At 31.5% G+C, this 26063-nt stretch overlaps 1 protein-coding gene across 2 annotated transcripts; it reads left to right on the top strand.

The window, feature by feature from the left end:
- The first annotated feature begins 850 nt into the window (after positions 1 to 850).
- Positions 851 to 24087, top strand: LOC143068444 (uncharacterized). Of its 2 annotated transcripts, none has more exons than XM_076242523.1 (12): positions 851 to 1051; positions 3156 to 3259; positions 4850 to 4956; positions 5399 to 5497; positions 11484 to 11594; positions 12467 to 12546; positions 13389 to 13598; positions 15415 to 15929; positions 17679 to 17756; positions 18536 to 18593; positions 23035 to 23235; positions 23931 to 24087. In XM_076242523.1, exons 1-12 carry the CDS (start codon positions 983 to 985, stop codon positions 24048 to 24050), a joined length of 1752 nt encoding a protein of 583 aa, XP_076098638.1. In that variant the 5' UTR covers positions 851 to 982; the 3' UTR covers positions 24051 to 24087. The 2 variants fall into 2 exon arrangements, with proteins under 2 accessions (XP_076098638.1, XP_076098636.1); XM_076242521.1 differs by having other exon boundaries at positions 15412 to 15929.
- Positions 24088 to 26063: the final 1976 nt, after the last annotated feature.

Below are 26063 nucleotides of genomic sequence, written 5' to 3'. Positions count from 1 at the left end.
TCCTTTACAGGAGATCGGTATGAAGCCTTTAGTTCCGACCACGTTACAATCGGAAGCTCTCGGACATTTAGATAACTTGCATCGTAAATGAACGAGGTGTTACATTATGGTCATTTGCATAAATCATCACTGTTTTCTTGTGGTCACGTGATTATCTTTGAAAATGAAAGGCAAAATGCCGAAATCGATGGGTCACTGTGAAAACTGTTAAAATATGGAAAAATAAAGGTTGGCAGGTACATGTAGGTGAAACTTACATAAATGAAGAGATTAATGAAAAATGAACAGATTGATGCCCGAGTTATATCATTCCAAGGCCGTCAGTCGGCATCAGAAGCGACAAAGCAGCGCATATATTTAGGGTGGGCAAATATCCACTTTTTGATATGGGACAAGCTCTGACGTCCCACGGCCCCAGCTTGTCTGGCAAACGCCCGTTGGACGTCAGAGTAATCTCGTGCTAAGGTAAACAATGGAACAAATGGTAAATGTTGGGTACGAAATGGATAATATTGTAGGTACAAAATGGATAATATCGTGGGTATCAAATGGTAAATGTTGGGTACGAAATGGCAGATTTGGGTACGAAATGGCAGAGGTACGAAATGACTTGCTTCCCCATCAACAGGCATGAGATTGAAAAGAAGACTTAAGATCAAGCCAACATACTTTTCCATTTTTTCTCAAGTAATTTGAACCATATCCAATGACACAAGGGGCAAACAAAGCCGCCCAAACTATGACAGCTGATGGTATAGTTTCCCACCACATTTCACTTCTTCAACAGACAACAAATTTTGACCTTGACCAGACCAATGCAAGCGTTAGTTGGATCTAGACCTACTATTTCAAGCGTGTTATTAACATTGACAAATAAGAATCCGTTTATCATTTTTTTTTTACCAAAACTGTTTTATTCCTTTTAAGCATACTAGTGGTTTGTTCGACACAACGAACATGTTGCAGTGATAGAAGATACAACATGGCTTTGGATGACCAAGAAAAAAAATCATCGGAAAGAAAAAGAGAAAAAGAAAGTCCCCCAACAAAAGTGAATATCCAAGAACTGAAGAATGTTTTGTTATGTTAATCATGTTAATTTTTTGTTTTGAAATGTTAAAATTATAGACTGTATGACTGACATGGTAGTAATTTCTGGACCATATGGTTAATAATGTGGTAGCCTTTCAAAATGTTTTAATACTTTCTACCTGAACTAGAAACTACATACATTAACATACACATTAATCTGAACAAGGATTTGTACAATACCAGGGGCGGATCCAGCCATTTAAAAAAAAGGGGGGTTCCCAACCCAGGATAAAGAGGGGGGGTGCCAACTACATCCTCCCATTCAAATACATTGATCGTCCAAAAAAAGGGGGTCCAACTCCCGGAACCCCCCCCCCCCCTTTTCACTGGATCCACCACTGAATACAAATTCTTGATCTGAAGTACTTTCATTTTAGAATGGCTGTGTCTCTGCAAAACTGCATGCAGGGACATGTAGTCAAATTTGTCTTCATAGGCTACACAAGTGTAAAGCAAAATTATATCCGGGTGATATATGATCCGGTGGAAGGAATGTCACAGTAGGAGGAAAATATTTCCTTGGGATATTTTTTCCTTTGCCGTGAAATTCTATCTGGGTACATCATTCTTTTAAAAAGACAATTATCATGAAACATATAAAAGAAAACTAGAAGTAATTTCAAAGTTCATAATTGTGAAATAATATCATGATTAATTTTATACATATACATGTATATAAGATTAAGTGATATACAGGTAAAAGTGAGTTGTTTTCATATCTCAGTACAAATATAAATTAAAAAGTAAAGGTAGAAATATAGTTGTGTTACTACTGTAAACAGTATATTATGGAAGAATTTGAGTATGATGATATTTTTAACTATATTAATAGTTTTGTCTGGGGACAAAGATGTAGTTGTTGATAATATGGAAATCAGATGAATCATAACAATATATTGGAACAAATTACGCAATTTCAACAGCTGGATAGTATTTTTACCTGTGAAATATTATCTGTCTTATCAAACCATATTTTCAAATCTTTTAATATAAATGAATATTAGAATTAGAATAAGATTCAAGGAAAAATATCACTATGAATTAGATTCGGGAATATAATATTCATATCTTTAAAATAAAAATTGCTCCTAATTACCACCCTTTGATTGATAAATTATGCAAATTTGTTCTATCTTTTTGAAACATTTATAATTATAGTCAGGAATATATTGATTGCAAGTAACTTACATAGTAGTTAATAGGAGTCTATTTCACAAGCTTCTGTGAAATATTGAACGGATAATATATACTGGAACATACTATCCACATAACACAGATAGATTTTCACTCCTCTGGAAAAAATCTACCTGTGAAATATTATATCTCTGAAAACAATTACTGGGAAAAATTATCCCAGAGATAAAATATCACAGAGGAAGAAATAAACTGTTACACATACCCGCCTCTGGTTTTATGATTTAATGTCATCGTATCAGGAATAAAATAATAAACCCAGGAAATAATCACAATAAGTGTAAACTATTGATTACTCACAGAGATTTTAAGATTTGGAATGTCAAAATTTCAACTTGTTAAAAAAAAAGTTCAATGTCAATATAATTTTTCCTATGTCCATCTTAAAATATTTCCATGTATTTTCATGAACTTCAAGAGTTTATACCATATAAATATCTGAATAGGTTTATTAAAATTTAATACCCTTGTAATTAATTTTTTTCTTTTATACTAAAAAGTAGAAAGAAGGAACCCAGGGGATAGAACCTAGGGGAAACATTTAATCAGGGCGATACCTTCTGAAGTTCATTTAAGGCACTGGCTACAATTACGTTCATTAAAACTTAACAGTAATTAAAAAGTTTCTGTTTCATTGGACACTAATAGATGGAATGCTAGGTTGGGTTTTGCGATTAATTATAAATGTTACAATAATATTTGTGTCCAGGGTTATGTTGCGTTAACTTTTAACCTACTAGTTGCTTAATTCTATATGTACAAATGTACTTGATAATAATAATATATGTTATAACAATAATTCAACAAATAATGTTAGATAGTTGACTTTTATATTGAATTTGCTCTAAGTTCTTATTTTTGTATTTCAGGTTTTAATAAGAAGATTACCACCAAGTTTAACACCAGAAACACTGCTTGAGCAGTTGTCTCCCTTGCCTAGCCATGAATTCTATTTTGTTAGAGCTGATATGAGGTAACACATTTAAGCATACAATCATGAATGAAAATAAAATCCTGTTGTTGTTAATGAAAAAAAACTACATAGACACTGCAAAATGTTATTTTTCTTAGAACTTTCTATTTAGATTTTATTTAGTCAAATTTTGATTAGTAAATACGTAACATGTGGATTCATTTATTTTCATGGATTGAGGAAAAGTTTTATTTTCATGGTTTTGCCAAAGTTTGTATCAGGGCTTCCAAAAAATATTTGAGCCAGCCGAACATTTTACATCTGATCCCGATTTTAATCCCTTGAGACTTAGTCACAACAGGCAATTATGGTAATCAGATGGCCATTCTAATGATGTCATTAGATTAAAAAAAGAACGATTTTAAACTTTACTTTGATATGAATTTGATGTTCGGATGTAAACTGTTAAATTGGCATTGCATCATTCCAAATGTGCACATCAGCATGCTAATATCTGCCTTAGACTCTTTATTTGTGCAAAATGACATTGTCAAAAACTTTACTTTCGTTTTTAAGTTAAAATCACATTTTCTTCAAACTGGATGTTGACTTGACAATGGTAAAACATGGACCATAAACGGATACGTAAAATCCATGTAAGTTTACAAAGAACGACTGAGTGAAGAAGCTCTTTCCATGTTATTTCTTCAACAAAATACTTGAAATGAACGTTAGATACAGGTATCAATGATAATTTTAGCATTTTTGAAGAAATGTTGGATGCATAATTAAATTTCCCACCTGTGCACATGCACACACATGTTCTAGTTCATACAACTTAGTTCAGATGATTTTTCATTTAAAACCTTCTTAAATTTTGCATCAAATCATTTTGATAAACTAATTTCTTATAATTTTAATCTTTTGAACTAAATCAATTAAATATAAACCGCTGAAATGTAAAAAAATAATTGTAAATAGACCGATCAATTCATACGATGTCCTGTACTGAAAATAGTTTACCTGTCACCTGAACAGGTAGATTTCAGCTGTCCAACAACTAATTAGCCTTGATTAAAATTAGAAAGTATTGAAGTAGGGGTTGTTTTGATAGTAATTAATCATCATCTCACTTTTATGACTGGAAATGTGTGGATGTTAAAGGCAAAAGGTTGGGTCAAAGAAGATCGTGAATTATGTTAAAACGACCGAAAAAGGCTTGAAAACTAAAAATCAGATGACCGTTTCATGCTTTGCCTATCTGGACTTTTACCAGACATTATACAAATGACCGGAATATATGACCGTTTTGGAAGCCCTGGTTTGTATACATGCCTATGAAAAATTTGTACATTGTTATCATCTGAATTTGTGGTTATCCTATACATATACGTCATGTATATATATGTTTTAGCCATGAAATTCATGAAAAAATGGTATAAAACAACTTTTGATGACTCCACAGTACAGTTCTGATTTAAAGTGCGGATATAACTCAAACTTTCAGTTTCACTAATTCTACTGTTCTGTGAAAATATTTATAAAAGAACATTGTTGTTTAGACATTAATTTATGTTGTTCTTTGTAAAATATGAATTAAATTGACCTATTACAGTATATATATATAAAATAAATGTAATACATTTTTAGCCTTGGCCAGAATGCCTTCACAAGAGCATACATTAACTTCCAGAGTTATGAAGATGTTTACAACTTCAGAGACCAATTTGATGGCTATGTGTTTGTGGATGGAAAAGGTTTGTGGAATTTTAAGACATAAATTTGGTCAATATTATAATTTAATTTGCAAAAATGTATGTAACATTCAGTATTAGTCACATAGTTATCACCCTTGAATGTGAGAAAGATTCATTGCTAATCCCTTTCAAGATATAATTATCGGTGACCCTATTTTAAAATATGAGATGTGATATGATTGCCAATAAGATAACTATGTTTTTTGATTAGCATGTTTAATTAGAATTATGACTTGTTTTGTATAATTCATACAGTTTCCAAGATTTAAAAACAGTAACATTCCTATAATTACATTTTGCCTAGTACTGATATGCATTAAAAAGATCAAAAATATTGTGTCCACATTATTTTAATTTATACTGTGAGCCCCCTATTAACATGCTGGAATAGAATCCTACTTAACAAGCATAGATATGTATTATTTGTATTCACGTTTTACAGGTAATGAATATTCTGCTATTGTTGAGCTTGCTCCATACCAGAAAGTACCCAGGAGAAAACCAAAGAAAGTTGATGTTAAAATGGGAAGCATTGAACAAGGTAGGGCTACTCATGGAAATACCGGCTATTTTTATGTCCCATTTATGGGCATTTTGTTTTCTGGTCTGTTCGTCCGTTTGTCGGTCTGTCCCACTTCAGGTTTAAGTGTTTGGTCAAGGTAGTTTTTGATGAAGTTGAAGTCCTTTCAACTTAAAATTTAAATCCATTGGATGTTGGATGTGTACGGATGGATAGTTTAGTCTTAGATGCATGATTTTTATACGACCGCAAACATTGAAAATCTTGAGTTTTGGTCGTATATTGGTATGACATTGGCATCGTCGTCATCGTCTGAAGACATTTAGTTTTCACCTTTTAACTTTAGTATAAGTAAATAGAAATCTATGAAATTTAAACACAAGGTTTATGACCATAAAAGGTAATTTGGGATTGATTTTTGGAGTTTTAGTCCCAACAGTTTAGGAATAAGGGGCCATATAAGCATTTTTCTTTGTTTTTGCACAATAACTTTAGTATAAGTAAACAGAAATCTATGGAATTTTAACACAAGGTTTATGACCACAAAAGGAAGGTTGGGATTGATTTTGTGAGTTTTGGTCCCAACAGTTTCGGAATTGGGGGCCAAAAAAAGGTCCCAAATAAGCATTTTTCATGGTATTTGCACAATAACTTTAGTATAAGTAAATAGAAATCTATGAAATTTTAAAGCAAGGTTTATGACCACTAAAGGAAGGTTGGGATTGATTTTGGGAGTTTTAGTCCCAACAGTTTAGTAATTAGGAGCCAAAAGGGGCCAAAATTAAACTTTGCTTGATTTCATCAAAAAATGAATTATTGGGGTTCTTTGATATGCCATATCTAACCGTGTATTTAGATTCTTAATTTTTGGTCCTGTTTTCAAATTGGTCTACATTAAGGTCCAAAGAGTCCAAAATTAAATTTAGTTTGATTTTAACAAAAATAGAATTCTTAGGGTTCTTTGATATGCTGAATCTAAACATGTGCTTAGATTTTTGATTATGGGCCCAGTTTTCAAGTTGGTCCAAATCAGGGTCCAAAATTAAACTTTGTTTGATTTCAACAAAAATTGAACAATGGGGTTCTTCAATATGCTGAATCTAACCATGTATTTAGATTTTTTATATTTGGGCCCGGTTATCAAATTTGGTCCACATTGAGGGTCTAAAATTGAACATTATTTGATTTCATAAAAAATTGAATTCTTGGGGTTCTATGATATGCTGAATTTGGATATTGGACCATAATAGGTAAAATGTCCAATTTAAAATTTTTAAGTTTTTAAGCTTAAGTTCTTAGACCACATTCATTCTGTGTCAGAAACCTATATTGTGTCAACTATTTAATCGCAATCCAAATTCAGAGCTGTATCAAGCTTAAATGTTGTGTCCATACTTGCCCCAACTGTTCAGGGTTCGACCTCTGCGGTCGTATAATGCTGCGCCCTATGGATCATCTAGATTTATTAGTTGTTAGTGGCTTTGAACTAGCTTTCAGATAACTGCGAGTACTCTCAGATCTGTTCCTAGTGTCTTTTTGTTGTCAGGATGTACAAGTACCCGGCCACGTCCACTTGTATTCAGAGATGGGTCCGATTACTTTCAATGTAATTGATTAAATTACAATTACTTTGTCATTTGTACGATTAAATTAAATTAACGATTACATCATTTTTGAAAGTTTCTGATTAAATTAATGATTACATTGGCAAAGTAATCATGATTACATCTGATTACAATGAATTAAAAAAAAACCATTTTGAATGATGTGAATGAATAAAAGTCTAATATAACTATAGCATTAACCCTTTCCTCCATAGAATTTTTTTTTTTAACATACTTGATTCGCATAGGAATTTTTTCAGTAAAAAAAATCATAAGGTTTAAAGTGTTAATGCATTGTGAAAACGAATATTTCATCAATGAAATTCAAGTCAGATATTCTCATGAATCTCCTTTTCATAGGGGATACAATTTTTCTTGAGTCTGATGCAGACATTTTGGAGTCGAAGCATTTCAACTGAGGTACTACACAGGCGTCAAAAGGCGTCATTATGGAGTAAAGGGGGTGGCGTCAAAAGGCGTCATTATGGAGGAAAGGGTTATGGATTAGGTTTGATATATTATAAAATGATAACGTTAAACCTCATTTATTTAATAAACCACAAAAGTTCACTACATACATGAACATTGTGCCACTGGTTTGACCCATTACACTTCATCATGATTGATCTCTGAATTATTTTGACTTCAATTGAATAAAGCTTTATGAAGAGTTTGCTGTTTGTCTTCTTACCTCTTCCAGACTTTATATGTGTTTCAAGGTGCACTTTATGGAAGTTAAAATATGGATGATATAAGGCCTAAAAAAAAAAGATATGTGTTTCCGGTAACATCATTTTGAAAAATAGGGTCGGTAGGTCGGAATTTTTTTTTTTTTTTTTTTTTTTTTTTTTTGACATCGTAAATGAAATCCGGAAAATTATCATGGTTTTTCCAAGTCCGGATCCGTAATTAGTTTCAAAAACCGGAAGTGTGCCATTTGCAATGTTTTCGAAGCACCTGCTGTGCAAATTTCTTGGATTTTAACCTATTTGGAATACCTTTTGACATTAATAAAATGTTTTACTGGTTTCTATGCAAGTAGAAGCAAGAGAGAAAAAATATTATGTCATCTATCAGAAGCCTGTGTCAAAAACGGGGTCGGTTGATACAATTTTTTTTTTTTTTTTTTTGAAGATCCAATAAAAAAAGTTAGGGTCGGGGGCTAAAAAACAGGGTCGGTCGGGTTACCGGAAACATCGATCTTTTTTTTCTCGGCCTAAAGTTACCAGTAAAAATCTATGTACAATTTTTATAGAATTGTTTAACTTAATTGTAAACAAAATGCAAGTACTAAAATTCATTGCATTTTACATGTCCAGTCCAAATACATAAACAATTTGCTTACTTTAAACAAGATTTTTTCCAAGTTTTGATCTAGTTTGTGTTAATTAGAGAAATTTTGAATGTCTCATTTATCTTTTATCATCATGATCATATATATCGTCCTACAGCTATACTCAGTTGGTAATTGCAATAAAAACACACCTTAATTGGTTATCTACCTGTCAATTCAAAGTTGACAAAAATCAAAATATTAACAAAAGATAATAATTATTCAGGATTAATGAGAAGTATTACTAGACTATCATTATCAAATATATATATGCACATCTTAATATTGTCAATATATGGTACAATATCTTTAACTAAGGCCAAAGACATATGATTGTATTTATATGTCTCTTCTTAGAATAATGTCTCTTCTTAGAATAATGACGACTTTTCAAAACTGTAACAGTTTATTTTTCACTGAAGTATACAAATTATAAACATGCTTTATAAAGTAAACCAAACTATCTTAACATGTTTAATATTTATTAAATAAGGATGACAAAAAGGTTTACTTCTTGAACATTAACACAGCTAAAAAAAATCATTGTAATCAGAATGTAATCAAAAAGTAATCAGGATTACAGGGTATTTTGAAAAGTAATTGATTAAATTAAATTACATGTAATCAGATTTTTGGCTGATTAATGATTACAATGATTACTTGAAAAATTGTAATCAATTACAGCTGATTAATGATTACAATTACCCCAAGTCTGCTTGTATTTTTGTCCATCTGATAAGTTAAGCCTTTTTCAACTGATTTTTATAGTTCGTTCTTATGTTGTACTGTTATACCACTGTCCCAGGTTAGTGGGAGGGTTGGGATCCCGCTAACATGTTTAACATAACCACATTATTTATGTATGTGCCTGTCCCAAGTTATGAGCCTGTAATTCAGTGGTTGTCCTTTGTTTATGTGTTACATATTTGTTTTTCGTTCATTTTTTTTATACAAATAAGGCCGTTAGTTTTCTGGTTTGAATTATTTTACATTGTCATATCGGGGTCTTTTCTGACTATGCGGTATGGGCTTTGCTCATTGTGGAAGGCTGTACGGTGACCTATAGTTGTTAATGTCTGTGTCATTTTGGTCTTTTGTGGATAGTTGTCTCATTGGCAATCATACCACATCTTCTTTTTATGCCCCACCTACGATAGTAGAGGGGCATTATGTTTTCTGGTCTGTGCGTCCGTTCGTTCGTCCGTCTGTCCGTCCGTCCGTCCGTCTGTCCCGCTTCAGGTTAAAGTTTTTGGTCAAGGTAGTTTTTGATGAAGCTGAAGTCCAATCAACTTGAAACTTAGTACATATGTTCCTTATGATATGATCTTTCTAATTTTAAAGACAAATTAAACTTTTGACCCCTATTTCACGGTCCACTGAACATAGAAAAAATGAAAGTGCGAGTTTCAGGTTAAAGTTTTTGGTCAAGGTAGTTTTTGATGAAGCTGAAGTCCAATCAACTTGAAACTTAGTACATTTGTTCCTTATGATATGATCTTTCTAATTTTAAAGACAAATTAAACTTTTGACCCCTATTTCCTGGTCCACTGAACATAGAAAATGAAAGTGCGAGTTTCAGGTTAAAGTTTTTGGTCAAGGTAGTTTTTGATGAAGCTGAAGTCCAATCAACTTGAAACTTAGTACATATGTTCCTTATGATATGATCTTTCTAATTTTAAAGACAAATTAAACTTTTGACCCCTATTTCACGGTCCACTGAACATAGAAAATGAAAGTGCGAGTTTCAGGTTAAAGTTTTTGGTCAAGGTAGTTTTTGATGAAGTTGAAGTCCAATCAACTTGAAACTTAGTACAAATGTTCCCTATGATATGATCTTTTTAATTTTAATGCCTAATTATATTTTTTACCCATTTTCACGGTCCATTGAACATGGAAAATGATAGTGCGAGTGGGGCATCCGTGTACTTTGGACACATTCTTGTTTATATATAAAGTCTTCAGCTAACTACATACAGTACATGACATTATTTCAAGCTATAACCTCACAGAGTCTAAACAAGTTGTGAAACCATTTAACTGACTATCAAGAACTGGCAAAAGGAATAAACAACATTAAGATATAAATATAGACTAAGAAATGATAAGATTCAAGATCTGGACACAGGCAAGTGATGGATTCTTGGGTGGACTTGTTTTCTGAGATCTTAGGCTTTCTCCTTTAATGGCTTTTGTTAAAGCATAACTTGCTTGGACTTATACTAACATGATTAACATCAATTTACTGCAGCTTAAAGTCATATTGCTTTTTATTAGTTAACAGTAATGATAACTTTAGATGTAACACCACTAATTCAGGCCCGGCCAGAAAGCACATACCAGAAAGTAGTACATATTTAACACAAAATAGTTCCTACGCATGGATATAACTTTCAAAATATTTAGAGTATTTTATTAATTTTGGTATCAAATGAAAGCTGCTTGACTGGTGATCATTGTAGAACAATTTTTGACTGACAAATTTGAATAATAAAAAAATGGCATGAAATTTAAAAAGGAGGGTACATTTTGCCTTTTTGTCAGATCGGACGTACCTGTTTTGGTACATCCGAAGTTCCGGGCACCAGTTCTTTCTTATATGCAATGTAAGGTATGTTGATTTTTTCAGTACAGGACACCAGAAGGTGTTGCTTTGACATGTAATGATTGTCACTTTATTTGAACTTAAGATAAAAGAGCTGTGACCACTCGAAATTGAGGAATTTAACATAGAAAGCAATGGGGCCATTAATTAGTGGTGTACTTCCTAAAACCAAGATAAATACATAAATACAGTAATGCTGTTCTCCTTTTTAATACCACTGCAGTGATGGATATGAAATTTCAGTCGAAAGTCTAAATGTAAATATGTGTTTTGTGTCTAGATGATTCATGAATAGTTATCTATGGTTCTCAAAATGAGGAAATATTCAACTGCAATCTCTTTGAAGGGTGAAGGAGAGCTCTGTGATTAGATGAAGCTTAAAATTTTCTTGAAAGACTATATATAATCTGTTTAACTCTAGTATCCTTTTTCCATTGATTTTTAAATTCATGTATTTTATTGCTACAGATCCAGATTATGTGAAGTTTTTGGAATATTTACAAAATGAAGAGGCAGAGGAAACACAGACAATAGAGGCTTACCTGGAGGAACTTGAACTAAAAGAGAAAGATATGAAAGGTAAGATAGGATAGTCACTAGTTTTGTTTCACACTTTACACCTCTTGACCTTGGTAGTGAAACCCATGCTAAAGATCAGCCACCATCTTGTTTGCCATCTAAGATGCACATTTATAAATTTTGTTCACTCTATATCTGTAGTTACCCAGAAGTTTACTGCTGATACTTGGTGGCAGTGTTCACCACTATCATAAGGTGCGTTATCTTTTGCTAAAGGGTTCCAACAAAGGTCTATATTCATCAATTGGAGTTTTGTTGTTTATTCCCACTATCAGAATAATTGTCACTCAAATTTTAAAGGTGAAACATTACAATTTAATTAAAATTAAATAACCAGAAAATCAATGTTACAGTAGTAAATTGTATCAATTCTATATATTGAATACTACATACAGTTGGATAAAAATACTTGATTTAAATGTTTATTACCATCAAAAGGTGTGTCACTATTCATTACCAACTTTTCAACTATTAAAGACATAAATATAAAAATAAGAAGATGTGGTTTCATTGCCAAGGAAACAACTCTCAACCAGAAACCAAATGACTTAAAAGTTTAACAACTAAGAGTCACTATATGGCCTTCAACAATGAGAAAAATCCCATACCACACAATCTACCGCTAGAAATGATAAATGTAAAACAATTCAAAAGAGAAAACTATCAGCCTGATTTGTGTACAAAACAAATGAATGAACAACAAATATGATAAACAGCAACAAATGACGACAACTGAATTAGTGGTACTTGACTTGGGACAGGCACATACAGAATGGGACAAGTCCTTTTGAGATGATATCTATTTCCAAGGTATCAAGTATATGAAGAGTTGTAAAACGTTCAAAATTTTTTTTTTTATTTACTTTTTTTAGCCAAAAAGTCTATGAAAGTTTCTACACCATTGATTGACTATATCAGAAAGAAAAGGGAGGAGAAAAAACTGATTATACAGGTCTGTATTGTGATGGAATGTGAATCATACATGATTTGGTTTTATTCAGCATGGTTAACTGAATCCACAGTAAATCTGATTAAATTGTACTAAAAAGTAAAATCACAAAAATACTGAAGGCCGTGGAAAATTCAAAACGGAGAGTCCCTAATCAAATGGCAAATTCAAAAGTACAAACACATCAAGTGAATGGATAGCAACTATCATATTGCTGTCTTGGTACAGGCATTTTCTTATGCAGAAGATGGTAGATTGAACCTGGTTTTATAGCTAGCTAAAAACCTCACTTGTATGACAGTGGTATCAAATTCCATTTTATTGACAACGATGCGCGAAAAAAAAACCAACAGACATGATATGTAAAAATGTCAAAAATAGAGGTACAGCAGTCAACATTGTGTTATAATCTTAATCACTAATAATATTGTTAAATGCAATCAACTATAAGAACTTCACACCAAGAAGAAAGAGTACCCGTAAATAAACTGGTTACACTTTATATTCCTCAAATTTAGAGTCCTACATAGTTTCAATAGTGGCTACATATCTTTAGATACTGTTTTACGATAAAACAACTATATGATGATATCCTATGAAAAGTTATCTACATCTGTATAGGATTTATATTATTTGTATTTGCAACATAAAATCCCAGTTTCGGCATATTTGGTATCAAGATTGACAATTTGACATCATATAGTATATTTTCAGTATGCTGTTACCTTTATGTTTGCTGAATAACATGAATTGAACTTTGAAATGAAGCATGTTTAGTTTCTTTGTTTGAAGCCATCATGATAAATAACTTATTTTTTACTTTAAAAAACACAATATTTATACAGAAACAAAGAGATGAAAGGAAGAAAAAAGAATTGGAAAGAAGGAAAATAAGAGAAGACGACAGAAGGAGAAGAAGAGAAAAGGAACAAGAAAGATTTACAAGGGAAAAAGAACGAGATAGAGAGAGATACAAGGACAAAGAAAGACAGAGGGAAAAGGATCGTGAAAGGGAATCTGAAAGGAAAGAGAAATCTCAAGATGAGCAACCAAAAGTTAGTTGTAGATCAAATATAAGTTTTAATTTTTTTTTATGAAATATGCTTTATGTCTGATTTAATGTTTGTTGTTTGAACATATATAAATGTTCTGATTAACAATGATAAGTTGTCTCTTTTCATTTGAAGACATATTTTAAAACTACCTTCCTACCCTCCTATATACATTTTAATAGAATAGCCCTAATTAGAAAAAATGTTAAAAAAAAACAAAATAAGACAACATGGCTGAATTTGTCAATGGTACCCAGGAGTTATTGCCCTCGAAAGATAATTTTTATGAAGTTTTTTGTTTTGTTTGAGATCTACAAATAAGTCAACATTACAAAAAGACTTGAAACTGTAAACAGTGAAAATGATCAGCAATTCAATATATTTTTTTCATACAATTTGCATATCATCTAAAAACTATAACAGATTGGTAACTATAAGCAGCAAAGGAGTAGGTCCGGTAAGGGTGGATTTTGGCCTCAAATTTCAAGTTCATCTGACGGAAGATTTTATACACTTTTTAAGCACTTAAGTGTCTATTTCAGTTGATTCAATTAGTTTATGTGAAAGATTTTAACTGATGTACTCATTAAAAACGCTTTGATTCTATCTTAAATATGAAAAATCTATCAAATATGCCCAAAAATGTCACTTTTCAGATGGTTTTTGTCAAAAATGAAAGTGGCCGCAACTGTGTTCATCCTCGACCTTTATATACCTTATGTATTATCATCAAATACAATTTACATTTCAATATTAAAAGAATGAACACAAATGCTGCCACTTTCATTTAAGACGGAAACCGTCTAAAATTTAACTAAAATGCTAAATTGTGAAGATTTCAGTAATTTAGCATGACTTAATGATGCTAGTACCTGATGTATGTGCATTTAATTGTCAAAAACTGCCCATATTTATGTAGCAGAAGCATTCTACTTTCCAATAAATAACTAAATTTTACATTTTTACAATTTCTGCTATATTTTGGGGCCAAAAAGGTGTCTTACTGAACCTACTCCTTTGACCAGCATGTCAATCAGGGTCTTTTGAGCCTCCTGTTAATATTGTTTCATCTTTTGATTGTTTGATCTTGAGTATTGTAATTTATGCTTATATCCTTCATCTTAATTTTTATACGCCTGATTACAGGATTATGTTATACCAATGTCTGTCTGTTTGTCATCAGCATGTCAGACATTAAAGAAATAATGCTTTAACCCAATTTGCATAAATCTTTGTTGAATTGTTTATATCTATTGTCGTGAGCTCCCTTCCATTTTTTACAAATTTTAGATGTTACGTTTGCAAGTTATGGGGTTTTATTCATTTAAAAAAAGGGGTGTTCCCAGTTTTCAAAAAATACCTCAAGAATGCTTTTACCAACTTGCAAGAAATTTTGGGGAATGACTTTTTTCTCCTGACATTTCATTTTTATGAATTTTAAATTTTACATTTCTTTGTTATGGGGTTTTATTCATAAAAAAAGAAAGGATGTTCTAGTTTTGGAAAATAACTCAAAAAAGTTTTCACCAATTTTCATGAAACTTTGGTGAATTGTTTATATCTATCGATGTAAGCTCCCTTTTGATTTTCATAAATTTCTAATATGACATTGAGAAGTAATTGAACTTTATTCTTTGAAAATATAACGGGTGTATCATGCGCTCATGGCACAGCTTTTAATTATCTTGGCAGTGACAGAAATGGTCTTTTATTCATATTAATAAATTACAGGGAGATAATCTTTTTTTTTTTTAAATGCTATTATTTGATAATAAAAAAACATGTTTGAATTACACAGAATATGATATTTTCTTAGCAGGTTCTCAAAAAGCCCGAAAAAGATGATGACAAAAAATTAGATAAAGATAGCACAAAGGAGAAAGTGAAAGATGGAGCAAAAGATGTCAAGCCAAAAGAAGATAAATTTAGTGAGAGTAGCAAGAAAGAAAGGGAAAACCTTAGATTCTCCAAAGAAAACAGGGAAAAGGAGAGAAGAGAGAAAGAAAAAAGAGAAAAAAGTAACAAAATAGCTGCTGCACTTCTAGATCAGAAACCTAAATCTTCAAAAGAGGAGAAATCAGAAGATAAGTCAAAATTAGATGAAAAGAAGGGAACAGAGTCTGGTAAAGGGAAGGAACCTAAGCAGGAAGACAAAGGTAGAAGTGGAAAGTGGGATGATGCACCAGAAAGAAAAGACTCGAGAGGATCAAAGGATGATAAATATGATAAATATGATAGACCAAGATCATCCAAGGACTCTCGATCTTCACAAGGTCGTCCAAGGTCAGGACGAGACTGGGACAGAGACAGGGAGTGGGATTACAGAGATAGAGGGTAGGTTGATGCATGTTTCACTCATGTTAAGGTTATCAATCCTATACATATATACAAGCAATATTAGACTAAGAAAACACACTAACATTAATTAGATTTCCTTGTAATGGAATCTTGTTGGTGTTGGATTTTATAACTTTTTATTTTGATACTTACACTGATATATCTTATACTTTTGTGTATTACCAAAATGATTAAAAAAAATGCATTGTGTAATCATTTTGAAATTAAGAAGACAAAATGACTAGGAATGAAGGACTACAAGTTTAATGAAGCAGCATTGATGTTTACTAAAATACTTCTTTTTAACATATATGGTCTTCTTTGCTTTTACTTTCTGTTTGTGTTGCTTTGAAATAGCCCTTTGTTTACGTATGTACTTGTTTTTACTCATAACATGTATAATTATACCCCCGCTTTAAAAAAGGGGGGGTATACTGTTTTACCTCTGTCTGTCATTATACCCCCGCTTTAAAAAAGGGGGTATACTGTTTTACCTCTGTCTGTCAGTCCGTCCGTCAGTCCGTCCGTCCATCAATCCGTCAGTCAGTCCGTCCCATGAAACTTTCGTCACATTTTTCTCAGGAACTACACATCCACCCTTTCTGTAATTTGGTATCAACATTTATATATGTCAGCCATACCGTGTGATGCGTTTTCAGATTCATCACTTGACAACTTCCTGTTTACCGAACACTTGTCTGATTTTACACATGATAGCCAAGTTGAAAATTTTCGTCACATTTTTCTCAGGAACTACAATACAAGGATTTCTGAAATTTGGTTTCAGGATTTATATAAGTCAGCTATACCGTGTGATGCGTTTTCAGATTCATCACTCGACTACTTCCTGTTTACCGAACATGTGTATGATTTTACACATGATAACCAAGTTAAAAATTTTCGTCACATTTTTCTCAGGAACTACAATACAAGGATTTCTAAAATTTGGTTTCAGGATTTTTATAAGTCAGCTATACCGTGTGATGTGTTTTCAGATTCATCACTCGACAACTTCCTGTTTACCGAACACTTGCATATTTTTACACTATTGATATTATCCACTTGCGACGGGGGTATCATCAGTGAGCAGTAGCTCGCAGTTTCACTTGTTATTTCTGATTTGAATTTCAAAGAGTATACTTCATTGGCATTCATAAGTGAAACCATTCTGAACTTTAATTAAAAATTAATTTAATTGAAACTGTCTAAAGAAATTTATTTGAATATGTATTTGTAAATAGATGGAATTTTAAGCAATAAATATCAAAAGTAGCATTCTGTGTGTAGTGAATTCAGAGTAAATGTTGATAATTTTATAGATAAACCAATATTTCTGAAATAGATAGTAAATAAAGCTACCAACAAACAAACTTAATGTTAAAGAACACAGCTCAAGTCAATGCCTTTTGTTATATTAATCTTGCTGTAAGGTGAAAATTGTGTTTGTTGCTGAAGACCTTCTACATTTTGTCTGGATAAAGAATTGTATTGTAAAAGTATTGGTTCTTTTCATAAATTAATTAATTGCAAATATTTTAAGGGTTTTTTGTCGCTGAAACATCCAGTTAGGTTCTTTTTGTTTCCAATAAAATCTTTAACATTTTGTACATATTCCAATGTTTATTCAAACTTTACATCACATTATATTGTCCGACTATATTTTCCAAATTGGTATTATAATACTTTCAATAGCAGCAACAGAAATATCTTAGCAGAAATGCATCATGTTTCTTTTCATATTTTTAGCTACAGAGAGGAAAGGCCAAGATCCTATGCAGGACCAAGTAGAGATGAAAGAAGAAGACAAGAAACAAGTACAGAAAAGTAAATAATACCATCAATGCTTATTTCAGTTTACAGAAATTTCACAATTAATTTTAGTCATTCTGAACTATAAACATTAAAAAAAAAAATCATGTATTTTCAAGGTTCTGATACCATTTCCAAAAAAAAAGCAGATTGAAATATGTATATATTCAAGAGTTTCATTAAATTCTCCCTCACCCTGCTCGTCCAAATTTTAAAGTATTTAATCTCTAAATTCAATAGGCTATCAACAAGACAAACACAGATATAGGATTAGTTGCTCGCAGTAACATTTTATTTTTCTTGCGATACAATATTTTATTTTACTTTATTGTACATATTTCTTTGATTGAAACAATATGTAAATACATGACATATAACATTGTTCCTCTTTCGAATCGTTTCTTTTTCCTCGGCTAATACCTCCCATGCCTGTACGTACAATAAACATAGCAACAACTGCATATATTCCAATGTGACGAACTTCAATTCGACGTAGCACCTTCGATACTTATACATTTAAATGCCAAACTTTATATAGTACCATTAAACCCCACCTGTAAAAACCACCAAAACTTTCCTCGTGCCTTATGCACCTAACATCAAATTAATAAATAGTACATACTGTTTACAAAACTAGTATCCGAACTAGCTATACTAGTTCCCATCTATAAATAATTACTACAAATAGCAAACGGGAAAAACCCTATTTCAAACGAAATAAAATACATGTATCTTAACAACTTAGTATTTATGACTTTCCTTTCAATTTTATTAAATTGTTTTTTTGTTTTTAGAAGACCATCATCCTCAAGAAAAGAATTTTCATCAAGTTCAGAGAAAGAGACATCCAAAGTAAATATGCTATGTCATAGTTTGTATTCAATATACTTTGTCATAATTAATATAAAATTATTTTTTATGCCCCGTTCGTTTGTCCATCAGTTCGTCCGTCTGTCCGTCCGTTTGTCTTGCTTTAGGTTAAAGTTTTTGGTCAAGGTAGTTTTTGATGAAGTTGAAGTCCAATCAACTTGAAACTTAGTACACATGTTCCCCATGATATGATCTTTCTATTTTTTAATGCCAAATTAAAGTTTTTACCCCAATTTCACGGTCCACTGAACATGGAAAATGATAGTGGGAGTGGGGCATCCATGTACTATGGACACATTCTTGTTTGAGGTAGTAATATTAAATTTACTTTGCCATAGTATATATAAGGTAAACTATGTAATAATTTTATTTCATAGTAAATATTAGATCCACTATGCAATGATACTTTTAATGTAAAAATTAGATACACCATGTAATAAAACTTTTTCATTTGTAAATATTAGATACACTATGTAATAATACTTTTACAGTGAGTTGCTTATAGGTGTTACTGTAAAATTTTGCCTATAGCTCAACCTGTTTTTAAAATTGACAATACAATAGGGACATTTAAATTGACCAGTTGGTATTGTTAGATTTAAATCTACCTTGATGCTACCTGTAAAAAATTTTATTCACCTAACCCAGAGTTTCAGCATGCTTTTTTCCTGAACTTTGTCTTACCTAGGATTATTCTATTGAGAGATTTTTATTTTACTGTCATTCAAAATATTAGGAGTTATCAAGCCAAACAAGAATGACTATATCATATGTGTTATTTTCTTGCAGTTTATTTAAAATTGCATGGCCTAAAATGCACTACATTTCATCTTAATGTTTGCATAGCCACTACTAGCAGTGTTTAATACCCTAAATAATCCAGTCGTAATATTTCACTCACTTTATGAAACATCAAAATCATATTTGAATAAACAATTTTATTTATTTTTTTACACTGATATTTGACATCTCATCCAGAATTCCAAAGTTTTTAAATAATTCCCAATTTTATTCATTTTTCACTACTTCACTAGATTTTTTTCTAAATCCATAGTATAAATTCTGATTAACTTCCCATGATATACATCCTAATTTAACAGGTGCAGAATCTATACATAATTCAGAATCTTGTAAATTTTTTTTATCATTTCCATTACTATATTCCAAACAGTTATCCTCACTTTACAAATATTTTGTAATATTTTATTTATATTTTTACTATATATCACTTGATTTTTCTATATCCACAGTAAACATTTTATTTCCTATTATAAATTTCCAAATCAAACAATATTTGATCCAGATTTTTATAATGACTATTTCCAATTTCACATTCACTTAAAACATTTCCCCACGTTAGGAATATTTTAGAATATTTTACTTTCATTTTTCACTTTATCACTAGATTAGACTATATCCACTGCATTAATTCAACATTTTATTTCATTTCCAAGATCCCATTTAAATGGTAAATCATGTTAAGTTTGTAATAGATCCCAAATTAATAATGAATGTTTTTAAAATCACATTTAAAGCCACAGAAACATGTTGGATGAACTCACACTATATCTCCTACTTGAATTCCAGTTTTGAAATTTTTTAATCTTTAACATAACTAAATCCCATCGTATGAAAATTTGAATTTCCTTGAGCAAACACAGCATTTTATGCACAAAAGTCCCACTAATATTATAATAGATTTCAAAGAAAAAAACACAGCAAGGTATACTCCAAACTTATTTTCGAATTTTACATGTACAACATCATATGTAAGCCCCACAAAACAGTTTGAATGAATTATTTCCTCCTTGATGTCCTTCATGACAATAAAATCTTGAAAAAAACACATCACATTTTAAGAAGCAAAATTGCTATAAAAAATCTTGAGAAGTGAATTCAAATAAAATAAATCCAATATTGTATGCACAATGACACCAAAAGATTTCAAACATTGCAAATAATAATCCAAAATGAGAATCTTGAAGGGACATGTGAAGAAATGAACAACATATCCATCTGAAAATTTAAACTGTAAACACCTGAACAACTATTTCTTGTTTCACTGGCAGCTGGACAATACTATATATAAGGGTTAGAATTTTAAAAAAGCATTTAGTGTGTAAAAACAGTTTAATTTTCAAACATAGTAATACATATTTAATTTAATCTTTTACTGATTTAGAATTTTAGGTAAAAAATAGATAAATTATATATATCAGGGATTTAAAACAATGAAAACCAAAACTATTTTCTTCCCTATCAATTTTTTAATAGAATAATCCTAGGTAAGAAAAAGTTCAGGAAAAAAGCATGCTGAAACTTTTGGTTAGGTGAATAAAAATCTTTACAGGTAGCATCAAGGTAGATTTAAATCTAACAATACCAACTGGTTAATTTAAATGTCCCTATTGTGTTGTCAATTTTAAAAACAGGTTGAGCTATAGGTAAAGTTTTACAGTAACACCTATAAGCAACTCACTGTAATGTAAAAATTAGATATTAGATACACTATGTAATAATACTTTTTCATTTGTAAATATTAGATACAAGTTGTTATAGTATACATTAAAAACACTTTGTCACATATAAAAGAGCAGGTACACAGGGATCTCCATGGCCTGTTTACTGATGGCGCCCCACCATCGTTCTAATGTCTTGCGCCATCGTTAAATGACTTGCACCATCGTTAAATTGTCTTGCACCATCGTTAAATTGTCTTCCGCCATCGTTCAAAACTTCATCGTTTTTTGTAGCCCGACGCCATTTTTTTTATCAATATAATCAAATGCATGTAATTGCATAACCCTTCGGCTTTTTATGTTATAATCAATACAGTTCTAACGCCTGAGGGATATCCGGATTAAGATTGCTAATCACTTGTACCTGAGCTTGTATACAGGTAGATCAACAAACCAGACAGGAGAATACTATCTGAGGATAGACGATCCATTTGTCGAATTAATCAACTAAGTTTCAGCAAATGATTATGATAATTTAGGTTAAATAAATAAATTAATAATCCAGTTACAAAGAAAACAGTTTAACAAGTCGAACACGTGCTTTATTTTGACTTACGCAATCAGCATCCCCCTTTTCTTAAGAAGTACAAAACGCAAAACAGTAAATATTATTTCATCGCAAATAACTCGAGTACTGCTGTAACGATAATTTAGAATTACTTTAAAAGTTTAAAAATAAAAACTTAAATATTTCCTGTAAAAAAAATATCGTATCATAATTCCGAATTCATTTCGTATATTACAATCAAATTGATACATCCGCGTTTCCGGTTTCTATTCAGACTCGAAAGATGCATGTTGCACAGCATCAATTTGCCAGATAAAGTCATTAAAAACCTTTTCTTTTGTCAACGTTTGCTTTACAAATCTCTTTAACCTTTAACATAACCCGTACAAATCATTTTGTTGTTGCTGCAAATCAGCCATACCGGTAATGGGTTCTGAATTTGACAGTGTCCATGAAAAATAAGCTCCACATCATATGATTTTTAACCCCCATAACAATTACCAAAAATACAAGAAATCTACATGGGGACCTTCATGACAGCTTTTGGTCATTCTCGACTAAGGGGGACCATGAAGACTTGGCATTTGAATGGTTAAAAACGGCAATAAATGAAAATATTGATACTTCTAATTCTATAATGAAAATTAAAATAGAATATAATTTAAATAAGCAATGAATTAGCATGTTCACCATTCCTTGTATGGAGGAATAAAATACTTCCGATCGCGCTACACTGTACAGCGTAGATACGGTTTGTAATGGTGAAAGTTCCTCCATGGTTCAATTTTCATCCATGGAGATCCCTGGGTACATCTTTATCAAATTATGCATTTAAAGTTTTGTTTTAGCTGTTTCACTGTTGTTATGTCCTGAATAAAAAAGAAAATAGCCATATTTGAGGTTCCTGTTGAATAACTTAACAAATAATATAATAACTATTGGTCAGGTCTATCAAATTGGAACATTTTAACAATTATTACTTTGGTTGTTGCATTTTTGTATAGAAATAAGCCAGATTAGAGGTTTCATTCAACTTGAGAATGTCTTAGATGTTACGATTTTTGTTATATCAATGATCACAACATATCTTAAATTGTCATTCTGCCAGTTTCCAAATTTACAAATGCCGTGAAATGTGGTACTCAACATCTTTTTAGAAACTGTGGATTAAGTGTCCCAGACGCTATTTTGTCTGTAATATTTGATTTTCAAGGAAACTGCTAATGTAAAATAATGTATCCAAGTAACATAAAAATTCTCATAGCATAATTATTTTATACACTCAAATGTTGATACATTCATAATCAAATACTAAAAAACTATTGTTCCCTGTTTAAAGCTTAAAGATATTGTATTCATGTTTAACAATTGAAATCTATAAATTGTTTTTTTAAAGGGTGATACTAAATCCTCAGAAAAATCATTGGACAAAAAAGCTAGCGATGTAAAAGAAAAGGCAGTGAAAAAAGATGGTTCTAAAAATGATGCTGAAAAGGAAAAGAAAAGTGAGCAATCAAAGGAGAAAGATAGTAGTAACGGGGAGAACAAATTAAAATCTTCAGATAGCTTTGATGATGATAAAAAGAAGAAAAGAAAGGTATTATAAATGCTATTGGTTGGTTGGTTGATTGAAAACCTTTCTTGTAACTGGAAGTTATGCTGATAAAAATTTCAGTTGCCAATAAAAATTTTGTTTCCAAACTTCAGTTTTGATTCTTTGACTTAAATGATCAATTAGTAAAATGTAAGTAGTGGAAATACAAACAATCATGCAGGTGATGCAAAGTTATCAAGGGGCAATAGGCTTTGCTTATTTATTTACAATTTAAAAATAATAAGCCCACCTACATTTTGTTAAAATCAATATGTACTGTATATGCTTTTATACAACTGCATACCATTAATTAATATCATTAATTTTGTATAAGTTGTTCCCATAAAACTAACCTTATCATAAACAAATTGTTGCTGCTGCCAGTTGCACTACTAACAGCAGTCGCACTACTGACAGCAAAAGCAAGTCTAAGTCTGGTCTCTGAAACTTAAAACAATCTAGTAAGATACTTATGGGAAAATATAGGAGTGCTATTATATTTAATGAATGAAAATGAAATAAGATAGAACATACATTTCATAGTTGAGTAGGAAGATTTTTTGCTTTAAAGAAAGTTATTCAACTCTCAAAAGTTGAATGAGTGTTTATTTATGTTTTGTATTATCATTAAGTTTCAGAATAATCAGGTTACAGAAATATTTTATTGTAATATAAACCACTCAACATTTGCATTGTAGGAGAGGCCTGAACGTGCAATATATGATCCCAGAAAAGCTGCAGAGAGAAGAATGGTTGGTACAAAACCATCAGATTCTGGTAAAAATGACAAATCATCTGATGACAAGAGCTCTGAGTAATGGAAATTAAAAGAAACATACAAGGCTGGGCCTTGAAGAGATAAAAAAAACATGATACATGCTCTTTATGCATAACTGCTTAGCAGTGGGTATGTCTTTGGAAGCTCTGTATGCACTACTTGTAACTGTGAATTGGTCGTTGTCAGATTGTTCTCTAATGAGGGTTATGACCATTATGCATGTACCTTGTGAAGTTTTTCTTGTTTGTTAGTGATAACCAACAGTTGACTGTGTATTCATTAATACTTCTGGGATTTTTGTGGATAATGATGAACCATAATACCTGTCTGACTGTCTCCAGAAAACAAATCCAGATATTTTTTCTTTCACCGTCGTCCTGAAAACAGAAAATAATACTTACATAACACGCACCCGAGTATAACACGCAGGGACAAAGACAGAGAAAAAAACCTGCGGCTTATTTAACGATTTATACGGTATATCAATGTTCAACAATACACAACTTCAATTTAGACTGGTGTGCAATAGTTTTCTAAACCATGAAAACTTTTTACATGAAAATACAATTTTCATCAATCCACAAAAAATGGTGCCCATGGAAACTACTAAATATAAGATAAATTAAAAGCTGACATTTGTTGAATGTTTTTGCCTGTTTGTGAGTTATTTATTCTGATTGCACAAAAAGGAAAAGGTTTAAAATGTTACTGGTAGAAATGAAACAAGGTGAAGGATAAATGTTAGAAATGGTATGATAATTTAATGGTATTTAATTGTTAATTGAATCATCTATGAATTGTACGGCAAATAATACAAGATTTATTATTGTTAATGATATTAAAATTTAAAAATGTATTATCAATAATTTTTCAAATTATTCTTAGCCAGCTTTCCTTCTGTTTTATGAATTGTTGAAATCATGAATGATTATTAATTTTCACACCATCGGTGGATCATAAATGACTCTTGGCTTCTGAAATTTGATTCAAGGTTCAAACATTTATGGTGGATTCGTTATTGTTTCATGGTACATATACACCAATTTTTTTCCATTTCATGGTTGAAAGTTAATCATTGATATATATATACATACACTGAAGAACATTTGTAGTGGTTATCTGATGAATATTAACTAGTACCACTCTTAACGTTAGATAAGAATATCCTGATTTCAACGATCTGAATTTTCAAAACTAGGAACAGTAATTCAATCTATATAGATATAAGATTTGATTTTTGATTTTTGGTGTTTTAATGCCACTATTTAGCATCGCTTTTTGAGCTATTTCATGGCGACAAGTTTTTATTGGTGGAGGAAGCTGGAGTGCTGGGAGAAAATCATGACCTTTGTTAGGAAAAACTGACAATCTTAGTCAGTTAAAATTGGACTCCAGTGCACCAACACGAGTGGGGTTCCTAATCACAACCTCAGTGTTGACTGGCTAGTGATTATAGTAGTAACTACTTAGACCACTTGGCTTTTGAGGCCCCTATATAGATATAAAAAGATAAGGTACAAGTGCCAATTAGACAACCCTCCAAACAATGTTTGTTTAAATATGTTTTCCTCAGTATATCGGTTAGACTATGGTATTTTTTCTGGGACAAATTTAACAGACAGCGCCATGGCTAAAAAAGAGAAGAAAAACATCAGTACACAAAACACAACTTTGAAATCTAAAGTCTGAGCAACATGAACCCCACCAACAGCTTTGGGTGATCTTTGGTGCTCGGGAAGTTAAAGCAGATCCTGCTTCACATGTGGCACCCATCATGTTGCTCATACAAGTACCCACTGATAAGTCTCACATTTTTGGAAACGTGGACAGGATTGTAGTTAATACAATTGAAACATATTTGTCGTCATCTGTGAAGCACATATTCTATAATGGTCAACCAACTTGTCATGGTGTCCATAAAATTTAGGAAGGGTTGATTTTAACTTCACCACTTGAATCTCTTGGTTTAAAAGCTTTCTTGTGAGCAGCAAACCTCTATCAAAGCAATCATGATAGAAAATGCAAGCCCCCTGGAATATTGTATCAACTACTA

The sequence above is a fragment of the Mytilus galloprovincialis genome, chromosome 3 (assembly GCF_965363235.1).
Source record: "Mytilus galloprovincialis chromosome 3, xbMytGall1.hap1.1, whole genome shotgun sequence".
Taxonomy (NCBI): Eukaryota; Metazoa; Mollusca; class Bivalvia; order Mytilida; family Mytilidae; genus Mytilus; species Mytilus galloprovincialis.
The sequence above is the reverse complement of the archived record's forward strand: the minus strand, read 5'-3'. Positions and strand labels throughout refer to the sequence as shown.

What these genes read in the sequence shown, in the direction of transcription:
- LOC143068444 (XM_076242521.1), top strand. Translation starts at nt 983, where the DNA reads ATGGCTTTGGATGACCAAGAAAAAAAATCATCGGAAAGAAAAAGAGAA. An exon ending in AGAAAAAACTGATTATACAG is followed by an intron (nt 12,547 to 13,388) that starts GTCTGTATTGTG and finishes ATATTTATACAG; the next exon opens with AAACAAAGAGATGAAAGGAA. An exon ending in TGGGATTACAGAGATAGAGG is followed by an intron (nt 15,930 to 17,678) that starts GTAGGTTGATGC and finishes TCATATTTTTAG; the next exon opens with CTACAGAGAGGAAAGGCCAA.